Here is a 26576-nt window from a genome sequence, read left to right on the forward strand (position 1 = left end):
GGAGTGGGTCTTGGGGCGTGACAACACATGACTACCATTTTCTTCAAATCCCCAATTCATGGGTAGTGCACACTTACCCTCGCTACAAGAGAGAGAGGAGGACAGAAGTAGAAAGAGAAGACCAACTATTGCTACATACCCATACCCATGACATTGGAGACCAAGATCCGAGAGAGGAGAGACTAGATGTAGCGATTGCCACTTATGTTAATGGAGGAAATCTTCTCATCATATCGGTCACCACAACGACACCATCGACATGAAGACGCTCCACATCCATGATTGTTCATTGATGTCTTTCTTCCTCTTCATCATGGGGTTAGTCTTGATTGCTGAAAATCTTTTTCTTTTGAAGACAAACTTTATTTTTCAAAGATTTTTTTAGGCTTAGATCTTGTCTATTGTTGATTTACTGTGATTTGAAAATGCAAAAGGATTTCTTTAAGGAACACGGATATTTCAATCGAGTCAACTCAAAATCTTGATTAAGTCAACCAAGTTTAAACAATTCTTGATTGAGTTTGAGTTTGAGATGGTATCAGGTATCGAACTAGACCGATACTTTGAACCCTATTAACTTAGGGATTGCATATCACTATCTATCAAATGATGGTAAATCATATACTAGTTGCTTCTCAAAATTAAGGCGTCCCAAAGTCTCAATGCTTTCAATTGCCATGTAATATTATAATTGAAAGTTAAAAGGTTCCTTATTCTTGAAATTAGTTAAGGGAGAGTGAATACCTAGTCCCATTAATTAATTAGATTCAAAAATTAAATTTTTATTGATCTTGATTATTCCTAAGATCATGTGGAAACTAGCAATAGAATTTTAGCAAAAACCTCTACAAATGTAAAACCACAAGTCTTATATAGAGCAAAGCAAATTCATTAATACTTAAAAAGTGTTCACTTAAACCAAGAAGCTACCTTCTCAAAAAAGATTTACTTTAGCTAACAACTATACTCTATTCTCATACGTCTTCGACATAGTGTCATGTAGTATTGCATAATGGACACTTTAACTCTTTATTAATCAAGAAACTTGGACAACCACCAACTCCTTTCAATAATATAAGAAGATAAGGAAATGTTGAGAGTTTAGGATTATTCCAACAAGACAATAACAATGTAATTCAACAAATGTGTGCATACATCATCAAATAAGTAGGTTCCTAATAAGTTGGATCGAACTAGAAGCATATGAAAAAGATCTAACTTTTATAAAAAGAAAACATAAATATAAAGAAACCCTAGTGAGCTGGGTTAGACAAGAAGCATTTAAAAAATATGTAATTTTAATAAGAACGAAACTAAAAAGAATCCTAATTCAAGTGGTTGAGTGCTCGTCAGAGCCACTTGAGGTCTTCTCCTCGACAACCTCATTTTGCATGTAACTTCAAATTTAAGTATCCCAAGCTCATTCTCATATGCCTTAGATGATATTTTCATTGCCATTTGCTTAACACAATGTCATATTGATGTCATGGTTATTTAAGATGTTAAGAAATCAATGTTCAATCAAAATATTATCATAGAAATCTTTCCTCTTGACAAAATGGAAAAAAGTGACAACTGATGGATAGTAGTCAAGCTATTATCCCTAGGCATATGGGTTTTTGGAAAATTGTTATCTTGTCTCAAGAAAATCTTAAGAAATAAGAAAGTTTTGGGATTAAGGAAATAAAGTTTTGAGACTAAGAACAAAAATTCTTTAATGATTAATATATAATTGTTGATGTGATTAAGATCACGATCAAATTCTTAAAGCAAATTCAAATTAATTTGAGTTTTTGGAGTATATTCAAATTAGAGGTTATATCCCTAGGTCAAAAAGTCTCTTGATTTGAAATAAAAGGCCTAATTAAGACAAACTTAGATATGAGGCAATAGGCTATTAAATCAATCAATTCAAAATCAAATTCCAATCATAACACAACATATTATGTATGCTCTATTCTTGTTTTCGGAATTTATCCTTATTGATCTTAAGATCTAGCATCAATTTTACTTGTACATATGAACTAGTTCAAGCATCAAATGTATTCAAATAAGGAAGATCTCATAGAGAACTTATCAAGCAAATATCACTACAACAAATATGAGATTTTGCTTTAAATTAATTTGTTATTAAAAAAGAGTATTTTGTGGTAAAATATTTTTTTCCATAAAAAATTATTTGTAGTGAGATTGTTGCTATAAGTTTATGAGCAATTATTTTTAACCATAGAATTTAATATTATAGTAAAATAAATATTTTTTCTACAAAATAAAATCTATGGCTATATGTCACTTCTCACAACAAAATAAAATTTGGCAACATATCATTTTTTGCCATAAAACAAGTTTCTAATAACATGTCATTTTTTGTCATGAAAATAATCATGGTAAAAGATCACTTTTTTGCCATTTAAAAATAAAATCATGTTAAAAGATCACCCTTTTACCATGAAATAAAATTTCTAGTGATTTATGTTTTACTACCAAAAAAAAAAAAAAATCTTTAAATTGTACACAAAGATCAATTGAATTTGACCTATTTGTCTTAGAGATCACTATTTTCTTCCTTATATATAATTTATTATTTGTCAATTCTTTGGTATATAACATTGATGTGAAACATCAACAACAATCATAATACATATGCTTGTAATTCCTAAAATTGAAGTTAAACCACCACATATTCTAATTTGGGTATAGTGATGATCGGGGTTAAGATTTAAAATAAATGGCCCATTTGACCAAATTTTACTGATATGGACTAGAGCATTCATAGCTCCAACTTTCTTCTTGTGATCATAATCTAGCCTCTTCTCACAAGATACATAACCAACATTGGCAACCTTGTATTAACTTTTATTGTATCAATCAATTTCCCACCATATGCTTCTATGCTAAAAACTAGTTCTACATTTGAGGGTGTTACCATTGCCTACAAAATCAAAGTAGGAATTTCAATTTTCAAATCCTCACCCAATTCAAAATATGTATTTTTTTTTAAATTCAAAATGAAATGAGATGAAAATTACTTGAATTATACCAACATGATCTCCTTTTGATTAGTTTATCTTGATTAATGACCATGTTCCAAGCCAATGTGAACTATTAGCCATCCAAGTGGCTTTTAGAACTTTAATGGGTTCCGAAAGATTGCCCCCCATCCCCATTTGTTTCTTCTTTGCTTGAAGCATTTAATAGGCATTATATGTATCTAATCTTCGCCTTATAGATTCTGGTAAGGAGTTGATCCTTACATTGAGTTCATCATATTCCCTCTTCACTCTCATCCTCTGCCTGACAAAGTCGAGCCTTATTATTTTCTTTAGGAAGTTATGTTTTTGCATAAAATATGTCTTCTTTTTAATGATGAGATAGGTGTAGAGAGATGAAAAGTAGATGTACTTCGGGAATGAGACTACGGGTTATGGTGGCCCTTCAAGGTTTACACTTTTCCGGGTCCGGCCGATATTAATAATATTGGACTATACCACTCCACTTCATAGAAGCTCAGTGAGCTGCAACAAGTAGAATCATTGTGACCATTTGCTTTGCTTTTGTTAGCATTTTCAGGTATAAACATAAAATTGAATGCACAAAACAAAGATGTATGAAACATATTTGTTGTGTCTACCTTTTTAATCGAATGAATACATGGATAAGGAACTTTTATCTAACTAACGAGCACACTAGTACATACGACAAGTGTAGTGCTTCCGCCTTCTTATCTTGTTCCTGAATGGTAGATACACTTGGCCGTTGTTACAACACACTAAAGGAAAATTCAAAACAAGGCCAAATAAGTCCAAATTCAACCAATAATTCAAAATGCTAATAACACTTAATAAGAAACATCATAAGCATTGAACTAGGTTCTCGAATTTTTCAAGAAAAGTTAGGAACTGATACAAAATCTTTATTTGAGACAATAAAAATAATACACCATTAATAAACCTTGCTTGTGATAATATTAGACAACTTAGCTCCAACTTTTGCATCAATATGACATCCACATCGCCGACTATTTGTTAGGAAGTTTTGATTAAGAAATTGATCTCATATGCAATAAAAAAAAAGATAGGCTAACTAAAACTGAAATTAAAAACTGATAGGTAATAGAAAATAAACTGTAAGAAATGTAATGACCTTTGTTTAAAGGTTTTCAAAGACACCAAATTTTGGTGAGAATAAATTGGATGTTTTTTTGAAGTTTAGTAACAATTATGTCTAACATTTGTAATCTTTCACAATACAAAGGATGTTATAGCTCCAATGGAACAAACAAATAAAGTTTGAAATTAATACTACTTTTGATTGCTAAAAAACAATGGAAACTAGAAAATTGGGGTTTAGGGAAGGGGAGGAGGGGTGGGGGACAAAACAAAAAACAAATTTGAAGTCTTAATTTTCCTATTGGCTTTGTTTATTAAAACAAAAAAATTCACCTTAACTTAGCCTGAACATTTTCATAATTAAAATTTATAGTTTCCTATTTTTACTTTTTTTTTCTTACATTTCATCAATCGTAGAGAACATAAAAGGAGGAACATGGATTGTTTACTAGGATATTGAATTAATATCTGTTTCTTTTCTTACACCTTAGCAACCAACCAAAAAGAATTAATGATAACATGTTTCTTAAGTTACATTTTCTAAGCGACCAAATGGAGCAGAATCAATAATTGATTTTTTTTCCTTTCATTTTCCTCGACAAACAAACAGATCAAAACCATAATGATCCCTTATCTCTCTACAATTTATCGAACCTGATCATCGATTTTTGGACCTATAGCTCTACTGTTAGCCCCTTAAACTGAGCATGTCGGCCCCGTGGTCTCATGAGGGCAACATCTTGGCCCCTTGAGCGACCTGTGAGCAATGCAAGGTGCAACGTATGGGATGGATGGTTCGAAATGGTATGCTAGCTACTGGCACACACGGGCAACAACAACACACAAGCATGTTGGTGCGATAGCATGCAAAGCCAAGCGCATATGCACAGGCTTGATGCCTTCATGTGGCGTAACCCGTGGGCGCAATGACACAGGGATTGTGGGAACTTGGATGGGATGCCTCAGACAAAGGAGACAAAGCACAATCTCGGCAGTAAGGGCCTTGACACGTGAGCCCAACATGCACAAGTGCAACAACACGAGTCATGTGCAGGCAAATTTGAGTTAGACATGTCTTGGCATCAGGATGAGCTTGAGCAAGGTGTGGTCTTCTCCAGCCGAAAATACAATGAGCTGATGCATCGCATGAGTAAGACTCCTATCAAATGAGATTTCTAGTCAGAGTAGAAAATTGAGGCGGAAAAGAGAGACTCTTGACACATGGAGACTCCTAATCGGGATGGGAAACTGAGTCCTCATGCACAAGGAGATAGAGATTTGTGGCACAGGAATTTGAGATTGAATAGGGACTTGGAGTCCTACTCAATGTGGCATATGTTGAGCTTGAGTCTCAGTCGGACTAGGAGTTAAAAGTTAGTTCCCTAGTAGGATTAGGAATACTTAGTGCAACCTATATAAAAGAGGACCTGTGTGCCTTCAGAAAGCAAGGGAACTACCCGGTGCTTAGTGTAGGAGTCTTTGCAGAGAACCTTTTGTATTCTGTTGGAGATCAATAAAATACGAGTTGGGAAAGCCTCATAATTTGAGTGTGTACCTCGTGGCTTGGAGGAAGGTTGGCTTAGAAAGTGTCTAGGTAACGCACAAACTCGAAAACTTAGACCCAAAATTTCGTGTGTGACACCTACCAAGACATTTCGGATTCAAGAGAACATGAATTTAAATAACATAAGCAATGACGGTTTTGAAACTTTACTACTTGGTTTGTTACAGTATCAACCATTTTAGTCATCATCTGGCACCAGTTGAACCACCAAGAGTGTAATGAACAAAATCAAAACATGAAAAATGTAGAGTGCAATAAGATCGTGTTTGGTTGCATGGAATCAAATCCAAATTCTGTAAACCTTAAACCAACATTAATAATTTGAATTTCATAGTATTCGTTGGAATTCAAATCAGATCCAATTCTCTAAAACCAAACACCGCCTTGGAGATTTAAGTTGCCACAAATTTCAACATTTTCTAAAATTGGATTTTATAATTCGTTTGGAGCATAGTGGGATCCAATGTGAGGGGTTATCATAGGAAAGGTTTAAGGATGGATATATTGGTATGGCTTGAATGAATTTGCTATGCCCATATTCTTTAAATTAGGAACTGGGCATGGGATAATTTATGACAAAATTTTATAAAAATTATTTACCACAAATTGACATTATAATTAAATTATTAGTATTTTATTATGAATACAAGATCATACTAAAATCTTATGAAAAATTACTTGCCTCAAATATATTACATGGCTAAACATGATATTTTACAATAAAAAAAAAAATCATTCCTGAAAGAACTTTTTTACCATTAAAAAAATTGGTTGCAAAAGTCCTTTTTTAGCCATAAAATACTATTCATGCCAAACAATATTATAGTAAATATGAAATGTCTTATATTGTATGATCACCAAAACAAAGTGTAAAGGAAAATTATAGAAATGAAAACTCTTTTTTCTTCAAGATTTTCACTACTTCATGATCTTACTCTAGATGAAGAACTTAGCCTCTGCTCATGGAAAATTCATAGAATTCCACCATGTTTAAATGCCAAGGAAATGCAAGAAAATGAAAGAAAAGGAAGGGAAATTTAAGTTACAGCTAATTAAAATCTAAAATTACAGAGAAATATAAAAGATTCTATAAAAGTTCCAAAAGTTTTTTTCCCATCTAACTAACCCTTATTTATGGGTAAAGATTAGGACACATGGGAAACCCTAAACAAAGCTAATACGCATAGGAAGCTTCGAGAAAATCTAAAGATCTTCTAAAGGTTTCAACATATATATGCATATATAAGTGTCTAAATCAATTAGCAAAAAGTCACGGTGTGAATATTTGTTACATTATTTTGTAGGAATCGCCTTTGAAATGCTAACTTAATGCCCAAATCAATGTAGCCTCTAAGGTCGCCATTGTAGTGCTTTGGAGAGTCCTTTAACCATTCTCTAAATCAATTCCAGTACACAAACTAGTTTAAAAATTAGTTTGAAAATAAGTCTATCCTCTAGAAAATAGCTTCACATGCATTCTGCTTTCATAATCACCAAACTGATTTCATAATTAGTTTACATCATGTAAAATTGATTTGCTCTCCTATGGAGTAAACACACACATACAAAAAGTCGATTCCTAAATTGATTTGAATGTGAAATCATTTTTCTCAACTTCAAAAAGTTTACTCTATCAACTACCCACATTGCAACACCCCAACCTCAAGTTTGGGTAAATGCATAATTTAATTATTTAAGAAAATAAAGTTTTGTGCTATTTAAATATGATAGGACTTTAATTTTAGGCTTTGGGTTTTAATTGTATAGATAAATTTTAGGCTCATGTAAAATAATAACAAACAAATAAATGAATGGTCTTGTGTATATATATAACCAAAGGGAACATAATTGAAAATTATTAAAAAAGAAATACTTATTTTTTCTTTGGTTCAAAGTAAACCAATGTTCTGTGGAAAGTTGTTCATTGTGGGAAATTTATAAAAATGAATAACGCATATTAAAAAAATTAAACAAATATGAAAATATGCATACAACATATTAGGAATTTATAGTAAATAAATTATTCATTTTTTACATATATATATATATATATATATATATATATATATAATGCATGAAAGAAATTAGGAATTGTTATTAGAAAATATCCTAAATTCCTAATTAGTATAGATTCATTAGATATATATATATATAGAATATTTGCTAAGTTGATATTTTATTGTAATATTAGATTTTCTTATAGTATAAGGAAAGTTATTAGGAATATCTTTATAAATATTATAAGTTATGAGAGGAAATGGTTATGAGATGAATACTTGGTGAACTAAGAGGACTCATGATTCAGGATGTGGATACAGGGAGTGAGGAAATATAGGATGTTTCGAAAACCCAATAGTTGTATCTAATTTTATTTTCTGTAATATTCTTTATGGTATGGTGAAATTTTTTATTCGTGGATATAAGTATGATTGGCGGAACGACGTTAGAACTTCGTGTGTACCTTTGTGTGAATTGTTTTATCTTTGAATTCTTCAACTAACTTTGTTTGTATTAAAGCTTCAACATGCACAACAATTTCTAACAAACAAATTATTTAATTTTTTATAAAAATTTATGAAAAAAGATTGAATTGGACATATTATGATTTTTTTAGTAAGTAAATTATTAATTTTTTTTTATATAAAAAAGTAAAAAAAAAATATATTAAAGAATAGAGAAATATGGAAGAGAAGATTTATTAAATGAATTAATTAATTTCATAAAAAGGAATAGTATATATTATTTAAATAAAAAATAGAAGATTTAAAGAAATATGAAAATAAAAGAATAAGTGAATAAATTATTTAAGAAACCTCTGTGAAAAACATATATATATATATATTAAACAATAAAGAAATATGAAAAATTAAGGTTGAGAAAATGAGACATGAGAGGAATTTTCAGTATATGATAATCCATGAGGCTTTTATAAATAGTATAAATGTAGTTTATAATAACATTTTGTTTTTGAACATTATATTTTTTTTGGTCAAATTATTAATCCAAAATAACTTAGTTTAATTAAATAAATTAATATCAAATATAATGATTATTTTTTATATGAGAAAATATATTTAACCAGTAAAATAAAAATAAAAAGAATCCACTTTGACCATAATCTAGACATTAATAAGAACAAGCATATCACACTTATATGAGATAAGTTTAAATTTCTAGGCAGAAAAAGGAAGTGGTATAATAGAAAAGTTTTTATAATTTTGGAATATTTTAAAGAGATAGAATAAAGTAAAAAATGAAGAGAAGTTTATGGTAAGTACATTGGAGAAATTTAAAGAAAGAAAAATTTGTTTGATTTGTTTGTTGCATGAATTTACCGATTTTGGGTTCAAATATTAAAACCAATAATCTTAACTGAGGCGTGATTTACAAAGAGGGTGATCTTAGTTTGGTGTTGTACTTAGGCTGCTCTTTCTCAATCTCACCACCATGTTTTCATCAACCCCAAACAATCCGCCCATATCAACCCCCAATCCTCTAAAATCATCACCACCTAATTTGCGTATTGCCATCTTGATCACCCCTAACCTCATTCCCAAATCTCTCCCAAAAAAGTTGTCCTTCATTCAAGCTTCTGCATTTTCTCCCATCAGGTAAACTTTTGTTTCATTCTAAGTCTATTGTTCATTGTTTTGTCACTGTTCTACTTAACTAATGCCTTTTCTTGGATTTTTATGTGGAATAATTGGAAACAAGGCTAGGTCTGGTGGGTATTCTATGATGGAAATGGGGCTCATGTTTTTGTGTTTTAATTTGGAGAACCCTAGAATAGTTTCCATTTTTCCTTTTCTTTTCTTTTTTTCTTGAGGGGAGAAGATAAAAATAGAAGGCACTACAAAGTAATTGGTCACATCTATGAATCTCTCTAGATTGTTTGATCTAAAAGTTCAACAAAAGATAAATCAGTTGAATTTGATAATCAAGTGGATGTATCCACCGGTTCTCTTGGGATGTATATGAATCCACTCATGAGGAAGATTGAGAAATAAGTACTAGAAAGAAATCTTCAATCAATTAAGTGAATCAATTAGACTGGAATCCCTGATCTTCGACTCTATTTAGTGTGTGATATCCAGATCCTAGAGAACTTTGAAGTTGGATATCTAACCTCTCTACTTTATAACAAAATACCCAGCTTCCAAAGGGGCGAAAACATCTAATATTCTTTTGTTTATTTCTCCCAAACTACTTACAAATTATAGGCATCAAAGCAAGTCCAGAGTAGTTTATTCTTAGCACCTCTAGAACCAGGAAAGGGAAATGTATATTTTGATGTAAGCTTCTGAAAAGAACAAAATCCAAAAAGAAAAATTATCTAAAAATTATTAAATTTTATGCATTTGGGTTAAAGGGAATACTATCAAATATCATTTAGGTACTTCAACAATACCTTTGACCCAAAAATACATAAATCAATGTAAGTTTTGAAATGGTTTGAAACACGATGGATATCTACGAAGAAGCACCATAATGCAAGAATATGTAATGGGGCAATGTAGAAAGATATGAACTCACTCATATCACGTGAAGGTTATGTTGTGTAATTCCTTCCACTCTATAGCTTTAGTGACTACACTTTGATGCTTACAATCTTGTGATCATATCTGTCAACTTTTTTGAAAATTTAAGTAGTTTAGTTATAATTGCTTAAAACTTGACAATAATTTGGTTGATAAACTGGAAAACCATCCCACAGTGCATGCAGGTAGCTAGGAATTCTTCCACATTTATTTGTTCCATTGAAGGACATGGTTGCTCAAACTTAAAAACTCTACATTATGCACATTGTAACTGTTTTGTAGGGAAAGGTTTATGTGGGCATCTTTCGACATTCAAGTGTTTTTTTTCCTATTTTGGTACAGCTATCCGCATAAGGAAAGGGTGGATGCCAGTGAGAGCTACACATTAGACAGTATAAGACACTTTTTAATCAGGCAAGAGGATAGCATCATATTTAGCCTCTTGGAGAGGGCTCAATATTATTACAATGCAGACACATATGACCATCATGCCTTCTCCAAAGATGGGTTTCATGGCTCTTTGGTTGAGTTCATGATCAAAGAAACTGAAAAACTTCATGCCCAGGTATTTTAGTTTCTAGCTAATGTAAAAAGAGCTAAAAAAAATGTTGATATCTCAATTTTTTATTTTTTATTTCTGATTGGCCTTTTTTGCAAGTCAGATGGGTAGATACGATAGTCCAAATGAGCATCCTTTCTTCCCGGCTCAATTACCTAAGCCGATGCTTCCTCCTTTGAAATACCCTCAGGTAACTACTAATATAGGAAAAAGACGATAATCCTCATTTATGTAACTTCCCAATTACTTGTTGATGTTTCATGGAATTGATCTATTTTGTAGCATGCTTTCTCTTGAAATGATGTGAATATATTTTGTTTTCTCTGATAGTTTGGTATATTTTCTATTTCATGGGCCAAATAAGTATTTTGTGACTACATTTGAACAATGGTTTGGTGTTGTATTATGGAGAGTGGAGAAATCACCGTAGCAATAAATAAAGTGGAAATGAAAAGACTTGTTTGTCAAACATGTTGACGTGTGCCAAAATTTTCAATATATATATTTAGATGTTGTAGATCAATAGATATATAATAGAGTGTTGGTTCAGTGCATGCATGCAACTAGTTGGAAAATTGGAATAGTAGGTGAAATCTAAAGCATTTTGACAACTCAATTAAGAGAGGCTTAGTAACTTGTAATTTGTGATTGAATCCTAAATTGAAGTTATAATCAGTTATCTCCTATTCATATCTCCTGCTTGGTGTTTTTTTAGTTTTATTTTTTAAGCAAATGAAACTTTCTTATATAATTGAAAACATAAATAAAATTCCATCTTGTTTGGTACAATAAGTTGGTATTTAACTCAAATTATTATTATTATTATTATTATTATTTTTGAAGAGTCAAAATATGTAACAATTGTATTTGAGTCTATTACATTATTTATTTTGACAATGATTAGGAAACTGTTAGTTTAGGTTTAACTTATAGAACTCTATAAATATAAGGTTTTGCATAACATTTTTAAAGAAAGTATAAAAAAGTGAGCAAAGACCGAAGAGAAATAGATAAAGGGTGCATTGAATTTTGGATAGAGAGAGGTCGTGAGACTTTGAGTTTGGATTTTTGAAATTTATTAATAAATTTGATTTCCCTTTCTAGTGAATTTAGGCGATTAGGATAAACCATGTAAATATTTTGCCTGGTATAATTTACTTTATTTTTCCTATTGTGTTGGATTGTTGTGATTTTCCTAATAAGTAATATCAAAGCTTCCATTCCCAACAAGTGGTATTATAACTTTTATTTTTACAACAAATGATATTAAAGACATGGTGTAAAGATGTGGGAAAATTATTTTGAAGATGATGGTTGACATTAAATATGATATTGAGTCCTTTGATAGAAAGAATAATTTCATTATTTGACAAAAGTGTTGTTAAGGATGTTTTGGTACAATAAGAACTTCTCAAAACATTACAAAGCAAGAAACTAGAGAGCATGACAGATGAAGAATATGAAGAATTAGAAGAGTGGTAAGTACTATTCATTTAAATCTAGCTCTTAAAATAAATTACAGTATTTTAAACAAGAAATCTCCTTTTGATTTATAAAAAGAGTTAGAAAAAATTTATATGTCAAAATCCCTAACAAATAGACTACATTTGAAGAAACAACTATTTAAGTTGAAGATGGATAAAGGAACGTGATTTTCTTTTTGTCATAGTCAATGAAAATTGTGTTGACTCTTAGATTTTGACTTTGGATATTCTTTTTATGGATGTCAATATAAGGAGTGATCTAATAAACTTTGATGCTATTGTTATTCTAATGGAAAATGATTAAAGCTCCAAAGCCATTAAGAGTAGTACTATGAAAGTGAAGATGTTTGATGGTATTGTAAAGACACTGAGTAATAGTAAGCATGTTCCTAACTTGAGAAAGAGTTTAATCTCTTTAGGAGATTTGGACATTTTTGGGCTATGAATTTTTTGTAAAGAACGATATTATGAATATTAACAAAGGTGTTTTGATAGCTATGAAGATTGGGAACATAATTTTAGCTAAGTGTCACAGGATGCTTCAAATGAGCCTCCCCATGGGTTTATATAGAGCCTAGGAAGCTTCTGGAGACTCCTACACTTAGCCATTGGAGAGAAGAGTGTGGAAGGTTCTAAAGATGCCTAGAGAATCCCACACATCTCTACACTATGGTGGAAGGCATGAGAGGAGTCCAAGGCTTTCTAGATAATTCTAGAGATCTCTTGTATATTCTTGTACATAGGCTTATATATAGAATTGTGTAGGGTATTCTTGAATATTCATGATTTGTAAGGAACCCTCCAAGATTCAGAGAGTTCCATTGGTGCCTATAAATAGGTGAGAGCCTCATTTGGCTAAGGCACCAAACAAGTGAGTTCAAAAGCACTTGTAAAAGCTTCCTTTGAGCAATAAAAGCTTACATTCCTTAAGAGTTTCCTACTACACCTTCTAAAGCTTTCAAGTTGTGAGCATCTTAGCCTAGCAAGCTAAGCATCGGGAGTAAGGATGAGTTAGCAAGATCAAGGGTTTGGCTTGTCTAAGTACCACACAAGCTTAGGAAAAAACTAAGTCCGTGACAATTGGTATCAGAGCTAGGTTATGAAGAGGGCATAGTAAAGAAAGCATGTCGGGCTCCAACGTAGAGGAGATTAGTGAGCAAACCCATGGGAAGGAGACTGAGCCTACTGTATGGGGTAAGGGCAAGGGCAAAAAAGATAAATCTCGTGATGCCATAGCCAACATGGAGGCAAGGCTAGCCAAGGTGGAGTTAGCCATGGCAGACACTTGGGAAGGGGAGGACTTGATTGAACAAGGCATGGAAAAGGGCTTAGATGATCTAAGAAAGCAGATCCAAGACCTTCGTGAAGGGTTGCTAGGCTCACAAGTTCATCCGATGTCACACAAGGAGTTCATGTCCTTCCAAGACAAGGTCATAAGCATGTTCGCTAGCATGGAGTCAAGAGTGGAGGCCTTGGTTGCACGCATGGAGGCCCGAGACCAGGAGGTTCGACAAGAGCTGGCCATCTATAAGATTGTCGTATCAGCACGAGTCATGGCCACTCATGAGGTACCAAGGGTGAAGGTGCCCAAGCCACACACGTTTAGTGGCAAGAGGGATGCCAAGGAACTGGACAACTTCTTGTGGCACATGGAGCGCTACTTTGAGGCTATCGCACTGACATATGAAGCCACTAAGGTACACACCGCGACCTTCTTCCTCATCGGCAATGCTACTCTATGGTAGCATCGGAGGTTTGTCGATATGGAAAAAGAGACGTGCACCATAGACACATGGGATGCCTTTAAACGAGATATAAAAAGGCAATTCTACCCTGAGGACGTGGCTTACCTAGCAAGGAAAAATATGAAACATCTCAAGCACATAGGCTCGATCCATGAGTATGTCAAAGAGTTCTCTACACTTATGCTTGAGAAACCCAACATGTTCGGGGATGAGCTACTATTCAACTTCATGGACAACCTGCAAAGCTAGGTCAAGCAAAAGTTTAGGAGACGTGGTGTCCAAGACTTAGCCACGACCATGGCAGTAGTGGAGTCCTTGGTGGAATACAAAAGGGGAGACTCCTCCAAGCCCAAGTCACGGTCCAAGGGTAATCATGCCAAAGGTAGGGGAGATATGGGATTTAGGGGGTACACTCCTAAGGAAGGATCAAACAAGACCTCTGGTGGCAAGGATGGTAAAGGCAAGGACAAAGGAAAGGAGTTCACACCCAGGACCAATTGCTTCCTATGTGATGGTCCACATTAGGAGCAGGACTGCCCCAAAAGGAAAGCCCTAAATGCCATGATCGAGGAAAATGAGAAGGAGATTGATGCTCATATGGAATCATTACAACTCCTAAACGTCCTCAAGGCCAAGCCGGTGCCTAAGACGTCTCAAAGCAAGGGACTAAAGTATGTAGAGGCCCTTGTAAATGGGAAGGCCACCAAGGCCCTGGTGGACACTGGTGCCACTCATAACTTTGTCTCGGAGGATGAGACAAAGAGGTTAGAGCTCCAAGCATCCAAGGAAGGAGGTTGGTTCAAGGCGGTTGATTACTACTCAAAAAGTGCACTTTTATAGTTTGTTATAAACTATTTTAAACACTTTTGAGTAGTATTTATTACCTTTTAACTCAATTGGCACATTAAGGACCCTTGCAAGTGTTACTAATCAATTTTTGGCTAGTTTTGGTGTTTTTGGTAGCTTTTTTATCATTGAAGCAAGCCAAGAATGAGAGAGAAATTTGTGCAACCCTTGGAAACAGGCTTCCAAGCCAATCAAGATCTGTAAGGAAGAAAAACAAAGAGAGAAATTCAACATGAAGCAATTTCGCATGGTTATGCGAAATCTTCGTATGCTATGCGAAATTCAAAAGGACATCAACTTAAAGACAAATTTAGAGCACTTTCTAGAGTTCATTGTATACATACTATATATCGTTTAGAAGCTTGGGAAGTCAGGAGTCCAACGCTTCAAGTGGTGTGCAAATCGGAGTTGAAATGAAGAAGTTATAGTCATTTGAAGGCAACTGCACCAAGCTGATGTGAAAATTTCGCATCACCTATTCTCTGATGCGAAAATTTCGCATCACCTTTCTCTGATGCGAAAATTTCGCACCAGCAAAAGCCAAATACGAAAATTTTCACACCAGCAATTCCAAATGCAAAAATTTCGCACCAGCCAAATCCACATGCGAAATTTTTGCAACTTCATATCTGACTTGCGAAATCTTCATGTAATCTTAAGATATTTGCACACCCACTCAGTTATATTTTTTTTCTCAAGATATTTTGTGTAATTACCTATTTCCTCCTTGTAATCCGCTAAAGATATTTTTAGGATTTTTAGGATATTTAGGATATCTAAAAGGAGGTAAAAAATATCTCTCTGGATATTTCTTAGAAAATATCTTCTATATATATCTCTGATATCATGTAAAGAAAAGAATGTAATCCACGGAGGAGGATCATAGTAAGAAATATATCTACAGAGCACTTGCTCTGCTTTTCTTTCACATTTTTGCTTTTCATTTTCTTTCTAGCCAAACATCCTCGGAGGCCTGGAGGATGAGTGGCTAGGCTTTTTGTGTTTCTTGGATTGAAGGAAACTTGGTAAAGGATCCGGATACAAAGGTAGGAGTTTTCCTTGTTTTAGTTTTTAATGAAGAGAAGGTTGTGACCCGGTAATGGTTTTTATATTTTTAGTTAACTTAAAATCCCTTATAATCACCTGGGCCAACACTTGGTAAGCTTTTCGGACTCAATCCATAGAGATCCATTAGTTATCTCTTGCGAGCCTCTGGGAGGTGGTTTAAAGGTAGGATTATCTAGAATAACCAACACTTGGTAAGCTTTTAGACTCCCTGGAGACATCCATTAGTTATCTCCTGCGAGCTTTTGAAGGGTAATCCAAGGTTAAGGATCACCTTGAATGGAAAATGCTAGGTGAGAGGTACGAGCCATTGCAAGATGCATCAGTGAGAAGGATTTAGTGTTGAAACCATTAATGGGAAGCAACTGTAACACATCGGTTGGGAGGATAACTATAGGTTAAATCCCCAATTCGAGGAAAAGATCCAGAATCTCCTCTTTTGTATAAGAAACCTGAACGTAGTGACCTGAAAATCCAAGAAACCTTTTCTTTGTAATTAAAATCAGTTACTATTTTTGGTTAGTTTAAAACCAACCTTTTTCAAACCAAAGATTATGTTTTCTTTTAAAGCTAACTTGCAAAAGAAAAAGCACCAATCCAATTCTTTAAACTAATATCAGGTGTGAAATGAAAACCCATCCTAGTGAACGATCCTAGAACCACTATGCTATGCTAGCTATGCTACCCTAGTATATGGTGAAATAGGTTTTTAAATTTTGCTGATAACTCCCGTCTGAGTACTGAATTATAAGACACCAATTGGGGACAAATCAGTAGTTAATTCAACTGTCGAGCCATCACACGAAGTAGCTCGTAGGGTGGCTATGCACATTAGCTCATGGGAAGGAAGAGTCGACTTCATAGTGGCACCCAAGGACGACTTCAAGATGGTACTGGAGATGGACTTCCTACAGAAGGTCAAGGTTGTGTCACTACCCTTCCTACGCTCAATGGCTATCTTAGAAGAGAAGAAGACATGCATGATCCCCATGGTCACCGAAGATTCTCCTAAGACCCCTATGTTATCGGTTAGGTAAGTAAAGAAAGGTTTAAAGAGGAAATAGGTGACCTACCTCGCCACCCTTAAAGAAGAAAATGATGATGGGTCGGGGGAGCCCATGCCTATGGAAATCAAGGGAGTCCTTGATGAGTTCAAGGACGTGATGCCGCCCTAGTTCCTAAAAGACTTCCTCCTATGAGGGAGAAAGATCATAAGATTGAGTTGGAGCTAGGAGCTAAGCCTCCTGCTATGAGGCCATATAGGATGGCACCGCCCGAGTTGGAGGAGCTAAGGAGACAACTTAAGTAGTTCCTAGATGCAAGGTTCATCCAACCATCCAAGGTTCCCTATGGCGCATCGGTCTTATTTCAAAAGAAGCATGATGGGTCCTTACAGATGCGCATCGACTACTAGGTACTCAACAAGGTGACGGTAAAGAACAAGTACCCTATTCCGCTCATCGCTGACTTGTTCAATCAACTTGGTAGGACGAGATACTTCACGAAGCTAGACTTGAGGTCAGGCTCCTACCAAGTAAGGATCGCAGAGGGGGACGAGCCGAAGACTACATGTGTGACTAGGTATGGCTTATACGAGTTCTTAGTGATGCCTTTCAGCTTCACCAATGCCCCAGCAACGTTTTGCACACTCATGAATAAGATCTTCCACCCATATTTAGACAAGTTCGTGGTGGTGTACTTGGATGACATAGTCATCTACAGTAACACCCTAAACACCCTAAAGGAGCACGTAGAGCATTTAAGGAAGGTCTTCAAGATCCTAAGGCAGAACGAGTTATACGTAAAGAATGAGAAGTGCTCCTTTGCTAAGGAAAAAGTGAGCTTCCTAGGGCATTGCATCAAAGATGGTAAGCTAATGATAGATGATAGCAAGGTGAAGGCCATCTAGGAATAAGATTCACCTACTAAGGTGCCTCAACTAAGGTCTTTTCTTAGCTTGGTTAACTATTACCAACGGTTCATCAAGGGTTACTCTGCAAGAGCAGCTCCACTCACTGATCTTCTCAAGAAGAACAGGGCATGGGAGTGGGACAAAAAGTGCCAACAAGCCTTTGAAGATCTAAAAAATGTTGTGACTAAGGAGTCAGTGTTGGCACTACCCGACCACACCAAGGTTTTTGAGATACACATAGATGCCTTAGACTTCGCTATTGTGGGAGTTCTGATGCAAGATAGACATCTAATCGCTTTCAAGAGTCGCAAGCTAAATGACATGAAGAGGCGCTACACAATATAAGAAAAGGATATGACCGCCATCGTCCATTACTTGCGCACTTGGGGGCACTATCTTCTAGGGTCTCACTTCATAGTGAAGACCGACAATGTTGCCACTAGCTACTTTCAAACACAAAAAGCTAAGTCCTAAACAAGCTAGGTGGCAAGACTTCTTGGCCGAGTTCAACTATACGCTGGAGTATAAGCTAGGAAGCGTTAATCATGTGGTCGATGCCCTAAGCCACAAGGTAGAGCTAGCCTCCATAACAAGCCAGCCCCAATAGGACATAATGGACCTTCTATGGGAAGGGCTGCAACATGATCCAGTGGCTAAGAGCCTCATCGTCCTGACTTATGAAGGGAAAACTAAGCGGTTTTGGGTGGAGGACGACCTACTCTACACTAAGGGGAGATGACTCTACATACCTAAGTGGGGGAACATAAGACGAAATCTGATTAAGGAATGCCATGATATCAAGTGAGTTAGGCACCCTGGGCAACGACGCATGAGGGCACTACTCGAGTTGGCTTACTACTGGCCTCAAATACGGGATGAAGTTGAGGCCTATGTGAGGACTTGTCTTATGTGCCAACAAGACAAAGTGGAACAACAACATCCTAGAGGCCTGTTGGAGCCACTACCTATAGCGAAGCGTCCATGGGAGAGCATCACTATGGACTTCATCATCGGGCTACCTAAGTTAGAGGGCTATGGCTCGATCATAGAGGTAGTGGACATGTTCTCTAAGTATGTGACCTTCATAGCAGCCCCTACTAACTGTACTATAGAAGAGACAACAAGGCTATTCTTGAAACATGTGGCCAAATACTGGGGGTTGCCTAAGTACATTATCAGTGATCGCGATCCATGTTTCATTAGGAAGTTTTGGACGGAGCTCTTCAAGCTTATGGGTTCGAAGCTTCACTTCTCCACAAGCTTTCACCTGTAGAAAGATGGGCAGACTGAGAGGGTGAACACCTTACTAGAACTATACTTAAGGCACTTCATGAATGCCAACCAAAAGGATTGGGCTAAGTTGTTAAATATAGCCCAATTCTCATACAACTTGCAAAGAAGTGAGTCAACCAACAAGAGCTTGTTTGAGCTAGCCACGGGGCATCAACCATTGACTCCTCACACACTAGCAATGGGCTATACAGGGAGAAGTCCAGCGACTTTCAAGTTCACTAAGGGGTGGCACAAGTAAGCTGACATAGCACGCTCATACTTGGACAGGGCCGCTAGAAAGAGGAAGAAGTGGGCTGACAAGAAGCGACATCACACAGAGTACAAGGTTGGAGACATGGTGTTTGTCAAGCTCCTTCCTTAACAATTCAAGTCGCTAAGGTCGGTGCATAAAGGCCTTGTGAGGAGGTATGAAGGACTTTTCCCCATACTTGGGAAGGTCGGCAAGGTGTCCTATAGAGTTGAGTTACCATCGAGGTTGAAGATTCATCCCGTCTTCCACGTAAGTTACTTGAAACCATATTACGAAAATGAGGATGATCCAAGTTGAGGGTTTTCTAAGAGGGCACCTACAACGGCTATGACCTCCTATGGCAAGGAGGTAGAACACATCATTGGAGACCGAGTCATCAAGAGATGAGGTGTGCCTCCTACTACGGAGTACTTAGTGAAATGGAAGGGACTACCAAAGAGCAAGGCTAGTTGGGAGCCAGTAGTTCTAGGAACAGATTGAGCGATTTCAGGTAGTAGGTTAGATGAGGACGTCTGTGGCTTAGGTTGGGGAGAGTGTCACATGATGCTTCAAATGAGCCTTCCCATAGGTTTATGTAGAGCCTAGGAAGCTTCTGGAGACTTCTACACTTAGCCATTGGGGAAAAGAGTGTGGAAGGTTCTAGAGATGCCTAGAGAAGCTCACACATCTCTACACTATGGTGAAAGACATGAGAAGAGTCTAAGGCTTTCTAGAGAATTCTAGAGATCTCTTGTATATTTTTGCTCATAAGCTTATAGATAGAATTGTGTAGGATGTTCTAGAATATTCATGATTTGTAAGGAACCCTCCAAGGTTCCAGAAAGTTCCATTGGTGCCTATAAATAGGTGAGAGCCTCATTTGGCCAAGGCACCAAACAAGTGAGTTCAAAAGCACTTGTAAAAGCTTCCTTTGAGCAATAAAAGCTTTCATTCTTTAGGAGTTTCCTACTACGCCTTCTAAAGCTTCCAAGTCGTATGCATCTTAGCCTAGCAAGTTAAGCATTGGGAGCAATCCTAACTTAGCAAGATCAAGGGTTTGGCTTGTCTAAGTGCCGCACGAGCTTAGGAAAAGACTAAGTCCGTGACATAAATCTATGAAAGTGAAGTCATACTATGAGGAGTATTTTGTCAATGTTAAGTAAGTTGCCGGAGTAGAAGAGCACAACAAGATAATCCAGATTCCTTTTTCAACCAAGAGTACTCATTGACATAAAGATGAAACTAACTGCAAAAGTGATGAAGTATGAAGAAGACAAAAGATGATTTCTCCAGTCAAGTTTGATGAAAATTTGAACTTGACATATGTTTATTCTTACTAATTGTTATGATTGAGAGAATTTGAGTCAATGTGAAGATTGTTGGTATTTGGATGAAATTATTTATTTTTTATTTTAGTAGTCAATATTTGTTAAGTTTGTATTGTAGTACATTACATTTTTTGAGTTTGACTAGGATTAGGAAACCATTTGTTAAGGGTTAGCTCAATATTGTTAGAATGTAGACAGACATGACCATAATGCATTCTCTATGGGGTTTCATGGCTCTTTGGTTGAGTTCATGATCAAGGAAACTGAAAAGCTTCATGCCTAGGTTTTTTAGTTTCTAGCTAATGTAAAAAAGATTAGTATAAATGTTGATATCTCATTTTTTTTTTCTTTTTTGATTGCCTTTTCTTTGCATGACAGGTGGGTAGATACAATAATCTAGATGAGCATCCTTTCTTCTCGGCTCAATTACTTGAGCCAATGTTTCCTCTTTTGCAATACCCGTAGGTAGCTACAAATATAGAAAAGACATTATAATCCTCATTTATGTAACATCCCTATTACTTGTTTATGTTTCATGGAATTGATCTATTTTGTAGCATGTTCTCTCTTGAGATGAAGTGAATATTTTGGTTTTCTTTGACAGTTTGGTCTATTTTCTATTTCATTAGGTAAGTAGGTATTTGATGATTGCCTTTGAACAATAGTTTGGTGTTGTATTATGGAGAGTGGAGAAATCACCGTAGCAATAAATAAAGTGGAAATGGAAATGAAATGCCTTTTTGAAATCTTAAAATGCACATATTTGTTGAAGTACTACGGAAAAATGCTTGGAGTTGCAAATGAAAATATGATACGAGTTAGTTAAAGGCTCCAATGAAATAATATTATGTATAAGAATGTCATTATTCAAATTTCGCTTCAGCATCAATGTCTGAAGTTGTTTGTTGAACATGTTGACATTTGAAGTGTGCTAAAACTTTCAATATATATATATATATATGTTGTAGCTCAATAAAGTGTTGTTTTAGTTGCAACTAATTGGAAAATTGAAATTGTGGATGAAAACTGAAGCATTCCGACAACTCAATCAAGACAGGCTTAGAAACTTACAATATGTGGTTGAATCCTAAATTGAACTTATGATCAATGATCTCTAGTGCATGTCTCTTGCTTGAGGCTTTTCTTTAAGCAAATGAATCTTGCCTATTTTTTATTTATTGAAAATTGTAAATAAAATTTCATCTTGTTTGGTATAATATATTGGTATTTGACTCAAATTATTTACTTCTTTATTTTTAGGAGAGCCAATATATGTCAAACTTGTATTTGAGTAAACTACATTCTTTATTTTGATTAGGATTAGGAAATTGCCAGTTTAGGGTTAGCTATAGAACTCTATAAAATGTAGGCGTTTTACATTGGGTTTCTAGAGAAAAGCATAAAAAAATGAGCAAAGACCGCTGAGACAGACAAAGGTTATGAAGTTTTGAGTGGAGAAAGGTTAAGAGACTTAGAGTTTGGATTTCCGAAGTTTGTTAATAAATTTTATTGGCACACCAAAATTAGATGACTAAGCTTTTAATTGGAAAGGCAACATTGACTGTGGATGAGAAGTCAAATGTTCATCTAAAAACTAAATATTAAGCACCCAAGTAGTTTGTCTTATATTAGTCAAACTCTTGTGACGAATTTTGAATCATGTCATGGTAGGAATAAGTCACAAAGGAAATATTGTGATAGCAAAGATGATCATTCCCAATCACACTTTTGGAGGGATGTGAAGCGTTACTATTGCCATAAAAAAGGACATACCAAAAGGTATTGTGAAGAATTGACAAAGTACCTATAAATAAGGAAAAATCTTGAATCCTAAGATACTTCAAATTTTACTGATATTATTGATGAAGAATTTGATAAGAAAGAAGATTTTCTTTCTATTATAATTGATGAAAATTTGGTTGACTCTTAGATTTAAACTTTAGATGTTCTTTTCATATGTGCCCATGTAAGGAGTGACTTGATACCTATAACGAATGTGATGCTAGTATTGTTGTAATGGGTAATGATTCAAGCTCTAAAGCTATTGAGATTGGTACTGTGAAGGTGAAGATGTTTGATGGTGTTGTAAGGGCATTAAGTAATGGTAAGCATGTTCCTAAATTGAGAAGTTTAATCTCTTTGGAACCTTTGGACATTTTGAGTTATGATTTTTCTACAAAAAATGGTATTATGGATATTAATAAAGGTGCTTTGATAGCTATGAAGAGGAAAAGGGTGAAAATTTTATATACTTTGATTAGAAAAACAATTTTAGGTACAACTATGAAGGTCAAGACATGTCATGAAAAGTCTTCACGCCAAAATGATCAAAACTCCATTTTGAACTAAAAGTACTCATTGGCACAAAGATGAGACTAATTGTAAAAGTAATGAAATTTTAAAGAAGGCAAAGATGATTTTTCGAGTCAAGTTTGACAAGAGTTTATATTTGACATATGTTTATTCTTATTAATTATGTAGAATTGAGAGAGTTTGAGTCAAGATGAAAGTTGTTCGTATTTAACTCAATCTATTTGGTTTTTTTTTTTTTTTTTTAGTATTTGTAGAGTTTGTGTTTGAGTATATTACTTTTTTTAGTTTGATTAGGCTTAGGAAACTATTGGTTAAGGGTTAGCTCATAGAACTCTAGAAATATATGGTTTTACATAGAATTTCTAGAAAAAAAAAAGTGTGAAAAATGAGCAAAGAGTATATACATAAAGGGTATTGAGTTTTGTGTAGAGAAAGGTTGAGGAAATTTTAGTTCGTATTTTTGAAGTTTATTAATTAGTAAATTTTATGTGGGGCATAGGCAGTTAGACCAAACCACATGAATCTTGTTTTATTCAATCTATTTTATTTTTCTTTGTATACTTGGGTATTGTAATTTTTCCAACAAGTGATAGGAGAGCTTCGTTTTTCTCAACAAGTGCTATCTCAGCTTTCATTTCGCAAGACAATAAACCATCCTCTCTTGGAAGGGCTTAAGATGGCATTTTATTGACATTTGTGCCGAGTTATTGGTTCATTAACTGATTCTAATTTTTCTGATTTGCAAATAGGTCCTGCATCCTTGTGCTGATTCAGTCAATCTAAACAATAAGGTTTGGAATATATATTTCAAAAATCTCCTTCCAAGGTTGGTTAAAGCCGGTGATGATGGTAATCATGGATCAGCTGCTGTGTGCGACACAAACTGCTTGCAAGTATACGGTTCAACTAATTCTATCCCATTACATAAAACCATTCACATGTGCATTTGCTGTGAGGCTATGCCTTCAGTGAACTAATTTATTTGTACTAGTTTTTTTAACACATGGAAGGTTTTTGTGCCCTTTACTGTTTATACATATGTCAGACTTCCATTTCTTCCTCATTTTTGTCTGCAGGCTCTCTCAAAGAGGATCCACTACGGAAAATTTGTAGCAGAGGCTAAATTTCTAGAATCCTCGGATGTGTATGAGGCTGCCATTAGAGAGCAAGTATAACTCCGATGTGTCTTTTATGGTTCATTTATCTTTCTCTCTGCCATGGCACCACTGGAATATCCATTTGTTCTTGGTGTGACAGGATAGGGATAAACTCATGGCATTGCTGACCTATGAGGCAGTGGAAGCAGCAATCAAGAAGAGAGTAGAAGCGAAGGCCAAAGCATTTGGGCAGGAGGTGAGAAACATGGGAGAGGGAGATGATGGGGATGATCCAGCATATAAGATCAAGCCAAGGTTAGTTGCCAATCTGTACGGAGACTGGATCATGCCACTTACCAAGGAAGTTCAGGTTGAATACCTGTTGAGAAGGTTGGATTAAACAAAATTAAGAGAAGAAAAAAGTTTGGTTGTTCGGATGTTAATGAACGTGATGAAACATTTTAATTCAATATGTAGCAGCTTTGGAACATATTTAAAAGTCTTCCCATCCCAACATGTGCATGTTGCCTCCTGATGCATGGGGCATCTCAAATTTCAGGCATAATTGGCACGCTGATTGCAAGCTGACTTACCAGGTCTCAAATCACTGCAAAGTCCAAGTCATGTTTTCACTGATCAAATTTTTATTAGGAGGTCCAAAAAATTTATTTATTTATTTCTTATTAGTTCCTTGTAATAAAATTAAAATTATAGAAAAAAACCCCATTTAGGTGATTTATTGGAATTACATTCAATCAAATTCTGTTTTTAATTCATTTATATTGAAGTTGAATTTATTTTAAAATAAAATCCTTTAGTTTAAATTATAATAATACAATAAAATTAGAGTTCTAAATATACTCTATTTAATTGGTTAATAAAAATTAAAAATTAAAAATTTATTTATTTAAGTAATTTTGATAAATAAATAAAAATTAAAAATCATGATGATACACTATTCCTATATAGGTTATATAAGATTTTTTTCTCTTTTATTTCAATATTTTATTCCATAATTTATCTTCATTGGTTTTATAATATACATATTATTTTATAAAAACTAAATTTAGATACTATAGAGTTTGATAAAAGAAAAATCAATAAGAAAAAAAATAAAAGGAAAGAAAATGATGAAAAAACTTCCATATACAAATACACTTTCTCAAACTTTCCTTATTCCTTTTTTTTAAAAAAAAATATTAAAGCTAATATTTAAAAAAATTTCATAGTTTCTTAACGTATTCTCCATGTTATATATACAAATAGAAAGAATGATTTTTCTTAGTTTTTCCCTTTTCTAGCATTTCACTTAACATACCATAAATAGTTTTCATTAACTAATTATGAGATATTTAATGTGTAAAGTATTTTTTACCAATGAAATAATTTAAATTAAATTTAGGAGTTGTTTATATATATTTATTATTTAAAAATAGTAGTATAACAATAAATTATTTGTTTTAAATAAGTTATAAATAACTTAAAATTAATTAAAATAACATATAAAATGATAAATTAAAAATATTGATATTAATTAATATACAATATTTATAAATAGATAAATCAAATTTATTATATTTATAGATAATATATTGAATATATTATAATAATATAAGACTATCCTTTATGTTTCTTTAAACTATTAATATTTTTGTAATTACATGATTAACTTAGTTTTTATATTTATATTATAAGTCATGTATTTTTTTTTAAATCATCTTAGTTTTTATCACTATTTTATTTAAAGAATTTAAATTAAAATTATTATGATAATTCTAGAGATGCGGATGATCAATAATTTAAATTTTAAAAATTATTTTAAAATTTAAATTTTTAATAAATTGCAATGATTTGTATCATGTCCTTCATATTATAAAATTACTTTTTAATATTTAGGAATGATATAATGTCATATCATTAAAATAATTAGAAAATTTTAATATTAGATATTTTAAAATTAATTAAAATAATATATACATATATAAAATGACCCAAATAACTCTCATCGCAATTATCATCCCAACTTTTTTACAATTGTCTTCCAATTTCTTCTCTTCTTTCCTTTTTTTTTTTCAAATAATTAAATAAGAATAAAGATAATTGATGATAAATATGCTAAAATAAATTTGAAATTTGATTATTTATAAAATAATGTGAGTCATTAAATTCAATACAATTTTCAATAATAAATATAAAATAATCCGCAATCAAATCAATTACAATTATGAATATAATACAATTATCATTCCTTATACTAAATTAATTCATAAAAAAAAAAATAACATCAAAACTCAATTTGATGAGAGTAAGGAAAGAAAAGACAAAGATGAAGCGCTAAAAAATCAGTAACAATCAACAATCAATACTATCAATACCAAAAAGAGAATTAAGGAAAGAGAAAAACATGGATTTGACGTTAGCATGTTGTAGAGAGGTATCTTATCGAAAAGAGAAAGAAAAAGAAGAACATGGATTCAATGTTAGCATGTTGCAG

At 33.9% G+C, this 26576-nt stretch overlaps 1 protein-coding gene across 1 annotated transcript; it reads left to right on the forward strand.

Annotated features, from left to right (window-relative positions):
• The first annotated feature begins 9057 nt into the window (after positions 1-9057).
• LOC100263367 (chorismate mutase 1, chloroplastic) lies at positions 9058-24572 on the forward strand. The gene is made up of 6 exons (XM_010655717.3): positions 9058-9284; positions 10554-10776; positions 10874-10960; positions 23735-23878; positions 24062-24154; positions 24243-24572. Exons 1-6 carry the CDS (start codon positions 9121-9123, stop codon positions 24480-24482), a joined length of 951 nt encoding a protein of 316 aa, XP_010654019.1. The 5' UTR covers positions 9058-9120; the 3' UTR covers positions 24483-24572.
• The last annotated feature ends 2004 nt before the right edge of the window (positions 24573-26576 follow it).

The sequence above is a fragment of the Vitis vinifera genome, chromosome 1, assembly GCF_030704535.1.
Source record: "Vitis vinifera cultivar Pinot Noir 40024 chromosome 1, ASM3070453v1".
In the NCBI taxonomy this organism is placed as follows: Eukaryota; Viridiplantae; Streptophyta; class Magnoliopsida; order Vitales; family Vitaceae; genus Vitis; species Vitis vinifera.

What these genes read in the sequence shown, in the direction of transcription:
- LOC100263367 (XM_010655717.3), top strand. Translation starts at nt 9,121, where the DNA reads ATGTTTTCATCAACCCCAAACAATCCGCCCATATCAACCCCCAATCCT. An exon ending in CTCCTTTGAAATACCCTCAG is followed by an intron (nt 10,961 to 23,734) that starts GTAACTACTAAT and finishes ATTTGCAAATAG; the next exon opens with GTCCTGCATCCTTGTGCTGA. An exon ending in AGGCTGCCATTAGAGAGCAA is followed by an intron (nt 24,155 to 24,242) that starts GTATAACTCCGA and finishes TTGGTGTGACAG; the next exon opens with GATAGGGATAAACTCATGGC.